General features: G+C 39.0%; 1 protein-coding gene across 4 annotated transcripts in view; it reads left to right on the plus strand.

The window, feature by feature from the left end:
- ACACA (acetyl-CoA carboxylase alpha) overlaps window positions 1–19,706 on the plus strand; it is a 360,465-nt gene that overhangs the window by 152,175 nt on the left and 188,584 nt on the right. For all 4 annotated transcript variants that reach the window (XM_011953628.1, XM_011953625.1, XM_011953626.1 and 1 more), the window contains 7 exons: window positions 3,938–4,070; window positions 5,536–5,674; window positions 10,720–10,829; window positions 11,618–11,699; window positions 12,722–12,820; window positions 14,156–14,262; window positions 17,587–17,697. In XM_011953628.1, coding sequence (XP_011809018.1) covers window positions 3,938–4,070; window positions 5,536–5,674; window positions 10,720–10,829; window positions 11,618–11,699; window positions 12,722–12,820; window positions 14,156–14,262; window positions 17,587–17,697 — 781 coding nt within the window. The remainder of the gene's footprint in view (window positions 1–3,937; window positions 4,071–5,535; window positions 5,675–10,719; window positions 10,830–11,617; window positions 11,700–12,721; window positions 12,821–14,155; window positions 14,263–17,586; window positions 17,698–19,706) is intronic.

Below are 19,706 nucleotides of genomic sequence, written 5' to 3' on the forward strand. Positions count from 1 at the left end.
GTTTGATGGTTTTAACACATATACCTACCCGTGTAACCATTACTACAAGATCAAGATACAGAATGTTTCCATCATTCCCATACCCCCTTGCAGTCAGTTCCTACAGCCCCAGCCCACTGATCTGTGTTCTGCACTGTAGATTAGTTATCCTTGTCATGTAAATGGAGTCATATGGTATATATTTTTTTGTGTCTGGTTTCCTTCTCTGAACATGAGGTTTTTGAGATTCATTCATGTTATTGCTTAGTCTGATATACTGATAATGATCCATGGACTTGGGGCCCAAAAGAAATAGGTTCATGACAAAGTTAAGGACAGGAAGGTAATTTTTGTTTATTTCAAAATATGTGCAATAATAAAAAAGATTAAAAAGAATGTATGAAGGAAAAATGAAGCAATTAAAAAAAACAAAACAAAACATGTACACTGGCACTGTTTTTAGACCTCTGGTTTTATTATCATTAGATATGTTGCATAGTGTAATTGGAAGAACATTGAAGTGACCATGAAACCTGGTTTTCTGGTCTATATATGCTACAGACTTCCTTTGTGACCTTAGACAAATCATTCTTCTTGTGGGCCTCTTTTTCTATAAGGTGCCTCTTAACTTTAAAGTTCCAATCCAGATGCAGTATTACTAAATACCTGGATAGAAAAGGATGAAGAAAATTTTAATAGATTGACCAGTCTCTAAGAAGGGTACAGAGCATTTTATATTGAATGCCAACAGCAGAGTGTATAGCCTTTGTTATGGCTGTCCTTAAGTCTGGTAGGCAAAGTAGCTGCTAGACTCTGAACTGTCCCTTCTTTTTTTTTTTTTTTTTTTTTTTTTTTTTTTTTTTTTTTTTTTTTTTTTTTGAGATGGAGTCTAACTCTGTCGCCCAGGCTGGAGTGCAGTGGCTTGATCTCTGCTCATGGCAACCTCCGCCTCCTGGGTTCAAGTGATTCTCCCACCTCAGCCTCCTGAGTAGCTGGGATTACAGACGTGCGCCACCACGCCCGGCTATTTTTTTTTTTTTTTTTTTTAGTAGAGACGCGGTTTCGCCATGTTGGCCAAGCTGGTCTAGAACTCCTGGCCTCAAGTGATCCGCCTGCCTTGGCTTCCCAAAGTGCTGGGATTACAGGTGTGAGCCACCGCGCCTGGCGTTGTCCCGTTTTATTATGCTCCTGTAGGTGGTGGTTTTGCAAGTTAAGAGCCACACTAAGTCATGTGAAGTGTAGGGAAAATGCCCACTTATTGAGTTTTATGCATAGACACATTCAGAGAAGAAAGAAAGAAAGATTGGTCTTATTTGTATATGTAAAACTGTGTATGTGCACAGAAAGCTAGATAGTGTGCTGCATGTGGGAAGATTTTAATCATTCCTTCTTATTTTGAAAAGATACCTTACTGCCCCATCAAGTTTAAATTGTAGGGGCAAGGAAGAAAAGGTGGGAATAGGCCGGACGCGGTGGCTCAAGCCTGTAATCCCAGCACTTTGGGAGGCCGAGACGGGCGGATCACGAGGTCAGGAGATCGAGACCATCCTGGCTAACACGGTGAAACCCTGTCTCTACTAAAAATACAAAAAACTAGCCGGGCGAGGTGGCGGGCGCCTGTAGTCCCAGCTACTCCAGAGGCTGAGGCAGGAGAATGGCGTAAACGCGGGAGGCGGAGCTTGCAGTGAGCTGAGATCCGGCCACCGCACTCCAGCCCGGGTGACAGAGCAAGACTCCGCCTCAAAAAAAAAAAAAGAAAAGGTGGGAATAGGAAAAGAAAACAGCTGTCTATCAAGCAGTGTACAAAGGAGCTTATATCCACTATCTTATTTTATCTTCCGAGCACTCTTTGGAGGGTCTATCAATCAAGGTGCCGTCACAAGGAAAAGAAATTGTACTAGATGTTATAAACAGAGAACATTCAGTAGTGAGAGTTGCTTAATTGAGTGTTAGAGAATAAAAGAACAACAACAACAAAAAAGGCATGCTGAGGTACCTCAGAGTTAATAACTAGAGAAAGTAGCTTTCACCCCTAGGCTGGGAGAACAAGAGGGAAGTAGTGGTATCAGAACCTAGGAGCTTGGTGGAGGTCCCCTGGGGGGCTGGTGCCTGGACCTCTGGGCATAAGCTTTGAGAAGCTGGTACTCAGATCCTTGGCCTGACAGGTGAATGATAGGCCCAGGCAGTGCTGTCCAGAGGATAAGTGAGCATGGCAATGTTGATATTCTGACTGCCAAAGAGCCACAACGCACTGCTGCTGGTACCTCTGTGGCTTTTCACCAGACAATTGAAAGAAGCTAGAGACTGGAATTAAGTCTCTGTTACTGCTGGAGCAATGCTGGTAACAGCTGGAAAACAGGAAGGCAGGCCCTTTTCTTACCTTTCTGCCTTTTGGTTTGGTGAACAGAACAGGAAGGAGCTAGCAAAGGAGTCTTGGAAATGAAGTTTGCAAAATATTGGCCCATTGTCACAGAGCAGAGCATAAAAGGGTAGGTTTGGAGCTGAGAGACAATAGGTAACTAACTGGGACAGTGAATGTTATGCATATTTTACAAAGAGAACACTGAAGCTGAGAAGGTTAAATTATTTGCAAAAGATCATTTAAGTGGACAGATCTGGAATGTAAACCCAGGTCTGTGCTGTTTCCACTATCATATTTTGTCTAATCCAAGGTGCCACTGATGGTTAGAAACGCTATTATTTTACGTACCACTAAGGAAAAAATACAGTACTGCTGGCCGGGCGCGGTGGCTCATGCCTGTAATTGCAACACTTTGAAAGGCCGAGGTAGGTGGATCACCTGAGGTCAGGAGTTTGAGACCAGCCTAGTCAACATGGCGAAACCCTATCTTTACTAAAAATACAAAAATTAGCCAGATATGGTGGCACATGCCTGCAGTCTCAGCTACTCTGGAGGCTGAGGCAGGAGAATCGCTTGAACCTGGGAGGCAGAGGTTGCAGTGAGTTGAGATCTGGCCAGTGCACTCTAGCCTGGGCGATAGAGCGAGACTCTGTCTCAAAACAACAAAAATAGTACTGTCAATGTAATAAGGCATCAATTGTAAAATACATACCAATTTCAGAATTTTTTTTTTTTTTTTTGGAGACACCCACCATCTCATTCTGTCACTCAGGCTGGAGTGCAGTAGCACGACTATGGCCTTGACCACCCACGCCCAAGCAATTCGCCTACCTCAGCTTTCCCCCACCCCGGGTAACTGGGACTACAGGCACACATGACTGTGCCAGCTAATTTTGGTATTTTTTGTAGAGACAGGGTTTCGCCATGTTACCTAGGCTGGTCTCGAATTCCTGGTCTCAAGCCATCCTCTCAATCTCGGCCTCCCAAAGTGCTGGGATTACAGGCATGAGCCACTGCACCCGGCCTAGGAGATTTTTTTAAAGTAAAAAGAAAAGTAGAACCTTAAAATTGATTAAATATGGCATATTATGCTGCCTTGTAAAGAATTTTGTTTTGGAGTTGTTGATTTTGAAATACCTAGGGGATACCCAGGTAAAACATTTAGTAGGCAGTTTTAAAATGTGGAGTTATAGCTCGTAAGAAAGATGGAAGTCAGAGATACAGAGGTGAAGGTCATCTGCACACCAGAGTTGTGATCCAGAAACAACCTTGGTAACTTGTTTTTTGGCTTTAATGGTCTCTGAGTCTATTATTTCTACCATCTCATTTCATTCTATCCTTTGCCTATCTCTTTGTGGTGGCATCTGTTGGTAAACCTTGATATTGTCTTTTATTATTCAGGAATGCTTTTTTTTTCCTTAAATTTCCACAAGCAAGAATCATTTTCTTTTCTCTCTTTTATTTGAAAAGTATATGACCTGCCAGCATGCAGTCTTCACAGGATGCAGTTGTGAAAGTACTGTTATGGGTATGGTAGTGAAAAGCAGGTCTCTAGAAAATATAGGCGGTGTTTTTATAGCTTCTCTATTTTTATAGGTCCAGCATGTCTGGCTTGCACCTAGTAAAGCAGGGCCGAGACAGAAAGAAAATAGATTCTCAACGAGATTTCACTGTGGCTTCTCCAGCAGAATTTGTTACTCGCTTTGGGGGAAATAAAGTGATTGAGAAGGTAAGTTGTAACTTGCTGAATTATTTTGTCAAAAGCACATAGGATTTAATGCTTGCCGAGATTTGTTGTCTGGATTTACTCCCAATTGATATTTAGATTCTCAGAGGCTTTGCCTCTTTATGTGAATTTTAGCCTTTCTGCCTCCCTAGCATCCTATTAATAGAATTTCACTGTTTTCCTATAATATGTATTTACCACAGATAATTTAGTCATAGCTAATTAAGGAGTTAAAATAGTGCTCATAAAGTTATTTTTGAGTACCACCAACTTGGGAGGCTGAAACGGAAGGATCACTTGAGCCTAGGAGTTCAAGGTTGCAGTGAGCTATGGATTGTGCCACTGCACTCCAACCTGGGCGACAGAGGAACCCTGTCTCAAAACAAAAAATGTTTTTGAAAGATCTTGTGGTTTTACAGGGTAGGGCTGCACTGATCTGACAGGGTATGAAGAATTGATTAGCTTGTGGGTGCTGGTGGGGAAATAATATGCCACAGCATTGGATTGAAAGCTAGGGGAGTAGAGAGAGTTTCAGAAGAGAAGGCTCAAAGAGTTTGATACACTGTGACTTACTGGCTTCCACCAGGTATTTGAGATGTTTGAAGGGAATATACCACATGATATACTTAGAGATTCCAGGCATTTTGAAATGTAATTCTGTGTCACTTTTATCTAGACCATGTCAGAGCTGAGAGGATGACTTGGCTGAAATAGCTTCCAGTGATTAAAAGATTAAAGGATGGGGACCTATATTTCCACTCTTAAAAATATTACTTCAGCAGCATCCTTTTATTAATCTTCCAATAAAGATAGATTATGTGTCTATTAGTCTGTGCTATCGTCAGAGGCATGACTGCAAGATAGGTAAGGAGATAAAAGGTTTGTTTACAGAAAGTCTCAGGATTATTTGATTTTTCTACAACAGTGACCATTCTTTCTGAGGCACTCTTTACAATTCTAAGGTATTGGAATTCAGTATTTTGCAGAAAAGTAACTAATACCAGGATTTTTAAACATGTTCAGTGCTCTGTACCTAATTTTATTGCAACAGAGAAAAGCGCATGGCCCTGCACTGGTTGGCCTTCCCCCACTCCTGATTTCTTAATATATCATCCCTCTGAATTTCATTTTCTTCTGTTCCCTAGTAATTGATATGGTAGTATGGTAGAATAATTCACAAACTCACAGGATTTAAGTAATTGTGACTTTTCCCTTCAAACAAATGAAGTTAGAAAGGAGTATGTTTTAGCTGGCACATACTCAAGTATTTGCTTAGCTAACATTTAAAGACATTGCTTGACCATGGGGAAGCCAGTTTCTAACAGTCTGGACCAGTAACAAGAATTCTTGGTTGAAAGTATGACTTTTACACAGAAAGATAGATATACAAAAATTCTCTCATCTCTTTTCCTCCATTATTGCTTTTTTCTGCCTTTTCCTCCCATTCCCATCTCCTTTCCCCTCCCAGGTTCTTATTGCTAACAATGGCATTGCAGCAGTGAAATGCATGCGGTCTATCCGTAGGTGGTCTTATGAAATGTTTCGAAATGAACGTGCAATTCGATTCGTTGTCATGGTCACACCTGAAGACCTTAAAGCCAATGCAGGTGAGTTATTAGCATTATGAAAGCATCACTCTCAAAACTAAAACATGGAATAGCGCAGCCTTTAAGTAGGAGAATGTTAACTTAGGGGTATTCCCAAACACAAGACTTTCAAGTAAAATCCTTTTAAAATAATTTCTGTTTAAAATGTGTCAGTAATAGGCATATAAAAGTGATTGCACTATAGCCAACCTCAATACAGATTCCTGTGTTCTAGGGCTAAGTAGGAAGAAATTTAACAAAAGTGTTGATTTGACCTTTCAAGTGTATGCCTTTTTCAGTGTTAAGTATTTGCTATGCCACATTCTTTGGAATGTGTAAGTGGAAAGATTTAGAAGGAAATGCTGTTTTCCTTATGCGTTATATTGAATTATAGAAAAACTTTGGACTAAGATTTTTTTTTTTCCTCCTGAAGGAGAGATCTTTTGGGACCGAAGCGTGTTTCACTCTGTAAATTCTTCTACATATTCTTTTTAGTGGGATGGTTCTCTGTCTGATAGTTATAGATAAAGACTCTTGGTATAGCTGAAAAATGTGACTAGTCTTTCTTCTCCATACCTTCTATCACTAAGGTATAATCTCTTAAGGTAGAATACCCACAGGTAATGTGAAGAGCTATCTTTTTTTACTTTTTTTTATGTTTTACTCCTAAGCAGCTGCAAAAAAGAGCTACCCTTTTGTACTTATTTTAGTCTGCATATGTTTTTTCTTTGTTGAGACAATGGTATTATGATTATTCCTAAGAAAGAAAGGTTATTATATCATCTTATTTAGAAATCGAGAAGTCACCAATTTATTAGAAAGCAAATGTTATATATTAGGCCATTCTTGCATTGCTATAAAGAAATACCTGAGGCTGGGTAATTTGTAAAGAAAAGAGGTTTAATTGGCTCACGATTCTGCAGGCTTTACAGGAAGCATGGTACTGGCATCTGCTCTGCTTCTGGGGAGGCCTCAGGACACTTACTATCCTGGAGGAAGGTGAAGGGGGAGTAGGCATATCACACAGCCAGAGCAGGAATAAGACAGAGAATGCGGCAGCGGGGAGGGTGCCACACACTTTTAAACAACCACATCTCATATGAACTTAGAGTGAGAACTCACATATCATCAAGGAGATGGCCCAAGCCATTCATGAGGGAGCTGCCCTCATGATCCAAACACCTCCTACCAGGCGCTATTTCCAAGACTGGGGATTACAATTCAACATGACATTTGGCGAGGGACATACATTCCAACTATATCATGTTATTATGTGAAATCATTTAGATGCACACTTTCACATCTCTGAGCCACAAGTTTCATACTTATAAAAGGAAGATCCTAATGTCTATTTCACTAGATAATTGTAAAGATGAGATCATCTATAAAATACAAATTATCTTGCGTGATTTTTTATTTGTTTAGTTTTTTTTTTTTTTTTTTTTGAGACAGAGTCTTGCTCTGTCACCAGGCTGGAGTGCAGTGGCGCAAACTCAGCTCACTGCAACCTCTGCCTCCAGGGTTCAAGTGATTCTCCTGCCTCAGCCTTGAGTACCTGGGACTATAGGTGCACACCATTATGCCTAGCTAATTTTTGTATTTTTAGTAGAGACAGGGTTTCACCGTGTTGGCCAGGATGGTCTCAGTCTCTTGACCTTGTGACCCACCTGCCTCGGCCTCCCAAAGTGCTAAGATTATAGGTGTGAGCCACTGCACTCGGCCCGGTTTCTTTTACCTGGTACTCCAATTAATTCACTTATTCATTCACTTAACATGGAGACTGACAGTTGAATAAGATGTGATCTTGTTGTAGGAAACAAATAATTTCAATACAATGAGGTAAGTGCTATAAAAGAAACATGCACAGGGTCCGGTGAGAACACAGAGATGAGACATCTAATTCTTGGGGACAGTCTTAAGAGAAAGCTTTCTTAGGCTGAGTGTGGTGGCTCATGCCTGTAATCCCAGCACTTTGGGATGCTGAAGCTGGTAGATCACTTGAGGTCGGGAGTTTGGGACTCCAACATGATGAAACCCCGTCTCTACTAAAAATACAAAAATTAGCTGGGCATGGTGCTGGTGCTTGTAAATCCAGCTACTCGGAAGCTGAGGCAGGAGAATTGTATGAACCCAGGAGGAGGTTGTGGTGAGCCGAGATAGTGCCACTGCATTCCAGCCTGGGCCACAAAGCGAGACTCAGTCTCAACGAAAAAAAAAAAAGAGAGCTTTCTGAAAGAGATTATGTCTAACCAAGAATGAGTAAGAGTGAAGCAATTGAAGGGAGAGAAAGGTGTACCAGACAGAAAGAACAGCATATACAAATGCATAAAGGTATGACACAAGTGGTTTTATAGAAATTACAGGGGCTACAAGATGTGATATAGTATTTGCCAAGGGGGACCTTGTTTTCCATCCTCTGAAGCACAGACTTTGTCTTTTGAGGAGAGTATGTGTGTGTGTTGGACATCTAAGGATTTGCATTTTAAATGAATGTGTTTTTTGATGTGTGTGTGTGTGTGTGTGTTTAACTATGTAAAAGTTGAAGAGTATAATTAATCCCTTCCCATCTACCTGTCATGCAATATCAATAATTATCAACTCATGGCTAATCTAGTTTCATCTGTATTCTTAACCCCATGCACAATTATTTTGATGCAAATCCTTGATACCATATTATTCGTCATGTTATCTGTGAAGATACTGTACCTTAAGATTAAGAGATTATACCTTACTGATAAAAAGTATGGAGGGCCAGGCATGGTGGCTCATGCCTGTAATCTCAGCACTTGAGGAGGCCAAGGCAGGCGGATCACTTGAGCCTAGAAGTTCAAGGTCAGCCTGGACAATGTGGTGAAACTTTGTCGCTACAAAAAATGCAAAAATTAGCTGGGCATAGAGGCACATGCCTGTAGTCTCAGCTACTCTGGAGGCTGAGGTGGGAGAATCACCTGAGCCCAGGAGGTCGAGGTTGTAGTGAGCCATGATCATGCCACTGCATTCCAGTCTGGGTGTCAGAGTGAGACCCTGTCTCAAAAACAAACAAACAAACAAAAAAGAAATCTAAACCAAAACAATACTAAAGATTTTTTTTTTAACTTACAAAACTCACAAAATTGAAAACATTCATAATACCTAACATAGGTGAGAGTATTTGGTACCCATGTTGCTAGTGAGAGTCTGAAAATATGAATACCTTTTGACCCAGTAGTTTTATTGCTAGTAGCGTATCTGTGGATATAATTGGACAGCCATACAGGGGTACACATTATTTTATTATTTTTCAAATTGTAAATAATCTGTACTTCCATCAATAAGTTAGTAGTCAAATGAATTATATAGCCTATTGAAATATTAATTATCCATCAAAAAATTAAACATATATATATACCAAAAAATATATATTTATATACAATAAAGCATAAACTGGTTGTCTTTGAGGTGGGACAATGGGTGAGAGTCTCACTCTGTCCCCCAGACTGGAGTGCAGTGGCTCAATCTCGGCTCACGGCAACCTCTGCCTCCCAGGTTCAAGCGATTCTCCTGCCTCAGCCTCCCTCAGCCTCACTCTGTCTGTGGTGGGACTACAGGCATGTGCCACCATCCCTGGCTAATTTTTTGTATTTTTAGAGAGATGGGGTTTCACCGTGTTAGCCAGGATGGTCTCCATCTCCTGACCTCATGATCTGCCCACCTCAGCCTCCCAAAGTGCTGAGATTACGGGCGTGAGCCACCACACCCAGCCAATTTTGACTTTTAAAATATAATATTGTTATAGTCTGTTGTATTATCTAACATTATTTAATAATTTACATGCTTTCCCTCCTATAATCAAAGAGAACAATAAACCTGTTTTAATTTTGAAGACATTCTAGCAGAATTTTTTTTTAGTAGTTTTTTTTTTTTTGGAAAGGACGTAAAATCTTTTAGAAATAAGAACAAGATAATCACCATTCTGACTGGCATGAGATGGTATCTCATTATGGTTTTGATTTGCATTTCTCTAATAATCACCGATGTTGAGCTTTTTTTTCCTTTTAAATATGTTTGTTGGCTGCATAAATGTCTTCTTTTGAGAAGTGTCTGTTCATGCCCTTTGCCAGTGCATGTGGGGCTTAATACCTAACTGATGGGGTTGATAGGTGCAGCAAACCACCATGGCACATGTTTACCTATGTAATAAACCTGGATGTCCTGCACATGTATCCTGTAACTTAAATTTTTAGAAAAGAACGAGATAAAAGAACTGTTAATAAATAATGGTGGATGCTTGAGTTGAAATTTGAAAGCTAAAATAAATATATAAATGGAGGAAATGAACTTTGAGCAAGTTACTTAACTCCTCCAAGCCATCATTTTCTGTCACATATCATGTATTGGGTTGATGACAGAATTAAATGAGATAATGTATATATAAAGTGTTAGTTACAGTCCCTACACGTGGTAGCTCTTCTGTTACAATTGTCATTGCCAGAATAGGAAGATAGATGTTAGGTAACAAATTTGAAAGGGAATACTGTACAACAAATATACATGAGAAAGTGGCTATCTTTCTCAAGTTTCTTTCAAATACCTGTTTCCAGATACACTCTTTCCAGACACTCCTGTAACTAACCTTTCTTGTTTAGCCAGTTTGCAAGCCATTCAGGCTCTCCTATCTTTCTCCATTCTGTCAAGCTCTGCACCAGGAAAAGGGTCTAGGTCCAGTGCCAGTTAAAGACAAAGAATGTCAGGACTAGAACTTTTTCTCAGAATAGAGTAATTGCGCTTGGGCCACTGAGAGACACATCAGCCTTGATATAGAAGATTCCTCAGAAAGATTACAAAATGAAATATTGGAGAACTGCTGTTTTAGTATAAGAGCTTCTAAATATGGGGGTAACTCGTATTAGTGCTTGTGACTTAACAAACTAAGAGACCCCAACTAAATGGTCCTGGAAATTATCCTATTAATGCTCTTTGTCCTGTGGTTAATTATGATAGTTCCTGACCTTTACATAGTTTTGCTTTGCAATTAAATTTTTGGAATAAAACAATCGTGTTCTCTATTAATTCGCTTGCATTTTCAGAATACATTAAGATGGCAGATCACTACGTGCCAGTGCCTGGAGGACCAAACAACAACAACTATGCAAATGTGGAATTAATTCTTGATATCGCTAAAAGGATCCCAGTACAAGTAAGAGATGCCAATGTGTCCTTTAAAACCAAATTCAGCCATTTTATAGTTAGGCACAGGGTGATATCCAGAGAAGAACATTTTTGTAAAGCATCTTTTTTGAAAATTATTAAATGCCTGTATATGAGATAACTAAACCAAATAAGGAAAAGAAAGTTGGAAATAATGGAATGGCTAAAAATAAAGTAAACCTAATACAAACAAAGTTTGGAAGCATCTTTCAGAGATTATTTATTCTAGGTATCTCACCTTTGAGCCATCCCAAGTAAGTAAAAATTACCTGTTTCTTGTGGAATATTAGCCTAAATGATGGTGGTATATTAAAGAAATAGGCCATTTCTTCCCTGTCACGTTGTGTTAGTAAGTTTAAGGTAGGTGTCTTAAAGCCCCAAGAGAAAAAACTCTAAACTTAAATGGCAGTGTAATCAATAAAGATGTAATGGAGTGGCCATAGTAATTGAATATGTGAAACATAGCCAGTATTTCTAGAAAATGCCCTTTACAGCCTAGGCTATGAATTGAGTTTCCTAAAGAGCAACAAGAATAACTGGATCTTAATATCAGTTTCAACTTGGTTTTGACCCCTTCAGAGATCTTGCCACAATGGACTACTTACTGTTACTCTGTAAAGAGTTTGCCAACAATCAAGCATAGAAGCTGAATTAAGCATTAGGCTGCTGTGGAACTCTTGTACCTCATGAAATAGGGCCAGCCTGGATAGAGAGTCATGCAGTTTGTGGGGGTTTTGAATGAATTTTAAGAATGAATTATATTGTATTCCCTTGCAGGCAGTGTGGGCTGGCTGGGGTCATGCTTCTGAGAATCCCAAACTACCGGAACTTCTCTTGAAAAATGGCATTGCCTTCATGGGTAAGCCGTTCTGTCATACTGTCCCTGTCTTTCTGTTTCTTTTTGTCAATTTTGCCCACATTTTACTCTATAGTCTGATCTTCTTCTGTTTAAGATGTACTGGGCTCTCTCTCTCTCTGTCTCTCTCTCTCTCTCTCTGTCTCTCTTTCTCTCTCTCTCTCTTTTTTTTCTCAATCTATTACTAACTCTCAGAGTGACCCTCTTCATTTCTTTCATTTTTTTCATTTCTTGCTTATCTCACTTCATCTTGATTTTGTTTTCTGTCCCTGGGTCCGATATGGAGATATGGAGAATGCTTTGGTTTCTAAAACACTGACCTTTTAAAACTTTGCAACTAACCGTAAGAAAGCATGTGGGAAAATTACCTGTTTTTAGATAGTGAAGATAATTGAATACTCAGGATGCCCTGGCAGTGTGCCGTTAAATATGAATCAGCACCTTTGCATTTAAGCATATAGGTGCTACAGGTGAGAGATACTTCTGACTTTTCTGCTGTCCTTATACCAGAGAGAAAAAGAGAGGTTATATAGCTCAAAGTATTTTTCTGTCTGTCTCAGGAACCTTAAACAATGAACATTATGTTTTGTAAACCTTATTAAAGATAAGTCTCCTTTTTGGATTCCCCTAAGACCAAAGAGGGTATACTATTTCAGACTTGAATCCTAAAACTTTAAAGTCCTTATTTCAGGATATTGACTTAAAAAAGAAGACTATTGATCTGGTAAAGCTGAATCATGAAGAATGATAACATTATAGCTAGATTTGTCAAAAATTTAATTCAGCATATGTTTATATATATTGAGCTCTCACTCTGTACAAAAAGCTACATTAGGTTTCATAGATGGTACAAAGATAAGTCAAAGCATAATAGTCCCCATAATCAATTTATGATCTCCTTGATATGTGAGGGGTCAGGGGAGGACAAGACAAATACATAAATAGCTATGATACAGGGCAACTACATGTGCCAGAAATGAGGCCAAAATGTTACAGTCAGGATTCTTTTCCTGTTTTGTTTTTAGGTCCTCCAAGCCAGGCCATGTGGGCTTTAGGGGATAAGATTGCATCTTCCATAGTGGCTCAAACTGCAGGTATCCCAACTCTTCCCTGGAGCGGCAGTGGTAAGAACTGAATTCTTGTTTGTATCTTGAAGTACAAAATAGCTCAGTAGGATATTTGGGACTTACCTCTTTTGAAAAGGTATTGGGATACTTGACAGGAAATGGAATACGGTTGATTAATGGTATCTTGTAGCTCCTGGCTTAATTAATACACCTGTGATTCTTTTATCTTAGGAATGTAAATTTAGTTCCAGGGACACAGATGCTAAACTGTGATCTAGAGTGATCTTGTGAGTTAACTTGGAGAAACTCTGGGAAAGCACATACATGGTTTTGTGGGTTTAGATGTACTCTGGGTAGGCTACAATCTTCCTCAGAGGTGGGCTTCCCAGGTGGAATTAGGTCTTCGGACCTGCCTGGGAGTAGTCTGGATCACTAAGAAAAACCTAAAACCTACTCAGATGTTTACTTGCCAGTGTTTTCTTGGTATCAACCCACAAGCTATTGATAATTTGCTTTGACTGTTTAAAAACCATTCAACCTCAGTTGCCCTTGATGCAGAAAATGAGGTCAGTAATTAACCTTTCTTCCAGGCATGCCAGAGGGGCAAGAATTTTCAGAAAATGATTTATTCTCAACAAATCCCTTAAAGAGTTCCATGTGAATTATTATAGCTGATAACAATATGAATCTTTCTTTCTTTTTTTTTTTTTAGTACTCAAGCACTGGGAGCAGACATACACTAAAACTTCTTTTAAATGGGAATGACCATTGTCTTGAGGCTGAACAGATTTGAACCCTTGTTACTTTGGCTCTCCAGGGAGGTTGCAATATCCTCTCCAGATCTGCTGGGTCAAATCGTTTAAAATAAACGGTTGAATTTGTTCTTGTTTGAGTGGAGAGGCTATAGTGTTCCCCTTGTGGCTGAGTACAGGGACGTTCAGAGAGCATGGAATCATGACTCTGCTGAGGCCGATAAAACCGCCATTTCTATTTCCAAGGGCTCATAAAGATTGAATTATTTCCCAGACCTCTTGGCCCTGGAGCAGGCCTGAACACACAGTTTGAAGGTATTTTGCCTGCTGAGTTGCTGTGAGAAGTATGCCATGCTCTTTTTTTGTTTGTTTGTTTTGGTCTTGTATGTCTTTGCATTTTTATAAGTTGCTCCCTGTTAGCTCATGTGGCTTTTGCCGGCATAAGAACCCAAGTTGCTGGGTCATGCTGTGGCTAAATCCTGTTAACCCCAAGGACTGGTCAGGGTTTTATGGCATCCTTCTTTCTCCCATCCACTCTCAGTTTTGGATAAATATGATAGCATTTTAAAGAATGCAGAGCAGAAAATTGACAAGAGCAGAAGCTCTTGTAATTGCCCTAAGTTGCTATTGTCTATTGCAGGTCTTCGTATGGACTGGCAGGAAAATGATTTTTCAAAACGTATCTTAAATGTTCCCCAGGAGCTGTATGAAAAAGGTTATGTGAAAGATGTGGATGACGGGCTACAGGTAGGTTACTAACTCCAGGGAGTGATACCTTTCAACTGACCAATTATAGTCACAAATGTGGAGATTGGGAGCCTGGCTCATGATATATACCCAAGGTGGTGTTAGGGATGTAAGACCAGGAGGTGTAGTTTAAAAGTATAGAATACTCTGGTTTCTCTTTAGATTGCATAAGTCTTTTTACTTTAAAAAATACAGATTGAGGAAGTGACTTTAAATGTAAACAATCTAAATTCATTTTGAAGCAGGCTGCTCATCTAGACAGAACATTTCTTAGGTGATTAAGTCAGAGTTTTAAGGAGGTGCTGATTCTCTCTCTCTACCACCTGTTAGTGTGTGAGGGCAGGGACAACAAACAACATACTTTTTTCCACTGGTTGAATTCAGAACCAAGAAGCCAGGAGGCAGAGATTAAACAGTCAGCTTTATTACGAACAGTGATGTTGGTGAAAATGGCTTAAGTGTGCAGCAACAATCAGATTTGTAAACTGAACACCAAAGTTAAGCAGGCTCACTCACCCACTGGTTACTGGCAGTGCTGAATGACCACAGATTTCCCTCGACAGAGAGCGAGCTTAATTCAGCTTAGTGTATGGCTGAGAGCTGACAAAGAGCGTATGTCCTGTGCAGTGGGCTGATCCCAAAGGGGAAAAGGCTGAGCTATGCATATTCAGTCCCTCCTTCCAAGTTGACCAATCACATAATTTATTATTTTTCCCTTGGGGAGGAGCAAGGGAGTGAACCGAGAAAGACTGAAAGTGTTACTCCTAATTGTTGTCTATCCATGTAAAAATGTGAACCTAGGCAAAAGGAGATCCTTTCCCCACCATTAACTTTTCTTTCCTTATAGTTCCCTCCAATTTGTTCCCCTTTAATTTTTATAAATAGTTTAAAGTGTTGGTTATGCTTTCAGGTATAATGAAAGATAATGAAAGAGGTTATTGTAAGAAAAATACATTGCTTTAGTTTGACTCGTGTGTTATAAATTCAAGAGGGATACTGAATGTTCAAATAATTTTGCTATATTGTTTGCATTTTAAGTTAAACATCCTGTAATCTCCTTAATAAGAAGAATTAATATTTCTAATTGAATTGCAAATGCTTCATTTTGTTTGCTATAATTTGCAAAAGAGTAGAAGCTCTTTGTAAGGAACTAGCTATTTTTTTTTTTTTTTTTTGCTTATCAACTAACAGTCTTTTTTTTTTTTGGTATAATTATAAACAGCGTTTTCTGGTAGAAAATTTGAAAAGCCAATGATGATGATAAAGCCACATGTAAACACACCATCCAAAGATAATGTCTGTTAACATATTCATGTTTTTTATCCTTTTCAACTCATAGATTTATATCATATAAAAATCTTTATTAAGAGATTCCTATACTTATGATAATTATAAGTTTTGGGTCTTAATATATGTATTGCGTTGATATTCATAATACTTTTTTTTACTTAATATTTTTTTGTCCTTCTACCTCCCCGCTTCTTACTTAATATTATATTAAAGTGTTAAAATTCTTCCAAAATATTTTTAATGGGCTACCTGTGACTAAAGCTTTCATGTATTTTTAAAAGGCCTACCTTCTTACTTACTGACCTCCTGTGGGATACCCCTTTTTTTTTAAGTCTTTCTCCACACTTATGCTATCTCTTTGATCATCTATCACTCAGCAATTGAGTTCATTATACTAATTCTGTTTATATGAGCATAGGAAAGAATAGAGTTAAGGAAACATTAGAAAAGGTGAGACTGCGAGTAAAAGATTTTCATTCCTAATCGATTGACATAGCTTAAACATTGAAATGTTCTTTTTCTGGGTGATACTTATTTTATTTTATTTTATTTTTTTGGTTGGAGTCTCACTCTGTTGCCCAGGCTGGAGTGCAGTGGTGCCATCTCGGCTCACTGCAGCCTCTACTTCCCAGATTCAAGTGATTTCCTGCCTCAGCCTCCTGAGTAGCTGGGATTACAGGTGCCCACTTTTGTATTTTTAGTGCAGACAGGGTTTCACCAAGTTGGGCTGGCTGGTCTCGAACTCCTGACCTTAAGTCATCCACCCACCTTGGCCTCTTAAAGTGCTGGGATTACAAGTGTGAGGCACTGGGCCAGGCCTGGTGATATATTTTAAAGATATTATTATAATGTAGCAAAACCTTAAAAGACTGGAATATTTTGACAAAGGAATGACTTGGTTATTTTATTTTATTTTATTATTTTTTTGAGACAGGGTCTCACTTTGTTGCCCAAGCTGGAATGCAGAGGCACGATCTTGGCTCATTGCAACCTTTGCCTCCTGGGTTCAAGCAATTCTCGTGCCACAGCTTCCCGAGTAGCTGGGATTACAGGCATGCAGTACCACGCCCAACTAATTTTTTGTGTTTTTAGTAGGGCCAGGGGTTCATCATGTTGACCAGGCTGGTCTCAAACTCCTGACCTCAGGTGTAATCCATCTGTCTCAGCTTCTCAAAGTGTTGGGATTACAGGCATGAGCTACTGACCCCAACCCCACTTTAGCTTATTTTAAATGAACTCTTTATGTCTTTTTTTTTTTTAATTGTGATACGTGGATACCTGCATAATATAAGAAATTCCAATAATGCAGAAATATATACAGTGAAAAAGGAAAGTTTTATATCCACCCATCTTTCTTTGTTTTTTTTTGTTTTTTTGAGATGGAGTTTCACTCTTGTTGCCCAGGCTGGAGTGCAATGGCATGATCTCTTGGCTCACTGCAACCTCCACCTCCCAGGTTCAAGCGATTCTTCTGCCTCAGCCTCCCGAATAGCTGTGATTACAGGCATGTGCTATCATGCCCAGCTAATTTTGTATTTTTAGTAGAGACGGGGTTTCTCCATGTTGGTCAGGCTGGTCTCGAACTCCTGACCTCAGGTGATCCGCCCGTCTTGGCCTTCCAAAGTGCTGTGATTACAGGCATTAGTCACTGAGCCCGGACCCATCTTTCTTTTCTAAATCATTGCTGGTATGTACTCTGGACTTCAGTTCTTTGCACTTACATATGTAGGTGTATGAATGCATATATAATTTTGTTTTTGACCCATGTGACATTACTTTAGATTGAACCATAAGAAATTGCCTATATTCAGTCATTTTTTAAATCTATGAATAAGGCAATTTCTTTTGGTTCAACCTAATACTGCAAATATTGTTCTACTATTTATTTTTTTACCTAATAGTATATCTTGAAGATCTTTCTATTTTACTATATTTAGACTTACTGACTGCATTCTTAAAGGGAGAAAAATGCCAGTTTTCTCCTTCCCTAGTAATAACACTATTTCTTCTATTTTTTTTTCTTTCTTCTTGAAGGCAGCTGAGGAAGTTGGATATCCAGTAATGATCAAGGCCTCAGAAGGAGGAGGAGGGAAGGGAATTAGAAAAGTCAACAATGCAGATGACTTCCCTAACCTCTTCAGACAGGTAGAGTATAAGCTGTTTTTGTTTGTTTGAACTAACATATATATATCAGAGATACATGATTTAACTCATACTATAATTTGGATGTCCAGAAAATACTTAATTTTTAATTTTGTCTATAGCTAATTGTCTTTTGCTCTAGTTTCTACCTGCGTGTTAGCAGAGAAAAAAGGTTAATGAAATGTCCAACTCAATTTTAAGTTTTATTTAATTGGGTAATTCAAAAAGTAGAGTTTTTCTGTCCTATATAAACATGCTCAGTTTCTCAGATAGCTCTTCCCTACATGGTGCGTATGGCTTTTAGGACCTCATAATGGCAAGGAAAAATCAATACCTTTCTATATTTTTGTGTCCCTGTTCTGCTGACTTTGTAGATAATGTGTGGTGTGGTGGTATGATACTGATATGGTTGCTCTTGGCTTGGACAGGCCCAGGCTCTCTGGTTGACTTTTTCTCACTTTAGTTCACATTGCCTAGAGACCTCTGTGTTCCCATCATATCCCATCTACCCTGCTGTCCCAGCAGTCTATACCCTAGTCCGTGCTGCATGGCCACCACACCCTGGCACAGGAACCCTGTGGCAGGCCCATAGTATATAGGAACTGAGAGTGACTCAGGAAAGCTCAGTGTAGGATCTCTCTTTGTCTTACCCTCTGCTTTGCAGCCAAGTTGATGTGGCCGTACTATACATTGGTTGTAGAGACGACCAAATAAGTGATGTCTTTTTAGAATCTTAAACAGAGTGAGAAAAGGGAGACAGGGGTCTCTTTTTGTTCTGCCCTCACATACTTAGTTACCATCACATACTTAACTCACTTTTTTTCCTTCTACCAGTGCGTAGTAAAAGATGTGTCAAAAAATGGAAAATTGGGACAGAAGTCTGCTCTTTTCACTCTCCTAGCTTCCGCCTTTTTCATAGTTTCCTTGTCATCTTCTACTTTGCACTTCTTTTACTAGTGTGCCATGCTACCTTTTATTTGGCTTTTTTTTTTTTTTTCCCCTTAAAACAGCAACCAACTCCTTGCTTCACTGTCAGAAGTTAAATGGAAAATCTTATGAGGTGGGTCTTCCATGATTTGATATACAGATGGTCCCCCAACTTAAAATTTCAACTTACAAATTTTCAGCTTTACAATGGTGTGCAAGTGATAATGCATTCAGCATAAATCTTACTTTGAGTACCCATACGGCTATTGTTTTTCACTTTCAGTACAACATTCAGTAAACTACATGAGATGGTCAACACTTTATTATTATAATACAGACTTTGTGTTAGAAGATTTTGCCCAGCTCTAGGCTAATGTGTTTTAAGAACATTTAAGGTAGACTAGACTAAGCTATGAAGGTATCTTAAATACAATTTTTACTTAAAACATTTTAACTTATGTTGGGTTTATTGAGACATAACCGCATTGTAAGTCAAGGAGCATCTGTACTAGATAAAGGAAGTGATAAAGTTGTTGTCTTGGCTGGACTTGGTGGCTTATGCCTGTAATCCTAGCACTTTGGGAGACTAAAGCGGGAGCATAGATTGAAGCCAGGAATTTGAGATCAGCCTGGAAGACAAAGTGAGATTCCATCTCTACAAAAAACTTTAAAATAAATAAATAAATAAGATATTGTTTTGCTACATTATCCTATTTTAAGTGTCAGAAATTGAATACTACCTTGGGTTTTTTTTTCACATTTTTTTCATTGAATTCTAATTTCATAGGTAGATCAGTGACTCAGGGGGTCTAGAGAAAAGGACTTTGCTCTTAGAAGCAAAAAGAAAAAAAAGGCATGGATTAATAATGTTAACTGATACAGACATTTCAAAACTACTCATTACTATGGAATCAAATAGTGGAAAAGTCTTAAAACACTAAGGGGAGGTTTTCTGTGAAAGTCCTTAAGTTTTTCAATACTAGTTGGCTGAATAAACCAATCCTCCCATTGGGAATAAACTAGAAAAGCTGAACCAGATTTCTTTATAAATGTGTGTGTGTGTGTGTGTGTGTGTGTGTGTGTGT

Source organism: Colobus angolensis, unplaced genomic scaffold, assembly GCF_000951035.1.
Source record: "Colobus angolensis palliatus isolate OR3802 unplaced genomic scaffold, Cang.pa_1.0 Scaffold37, whole genome shotgun sequence".
Classification (NCBI taxonomy): Eukaryota; Metazoa; Chordata; class Mammalia; order Primates; family Cercopithecidae; genus Colobus; species Colobus angolensis.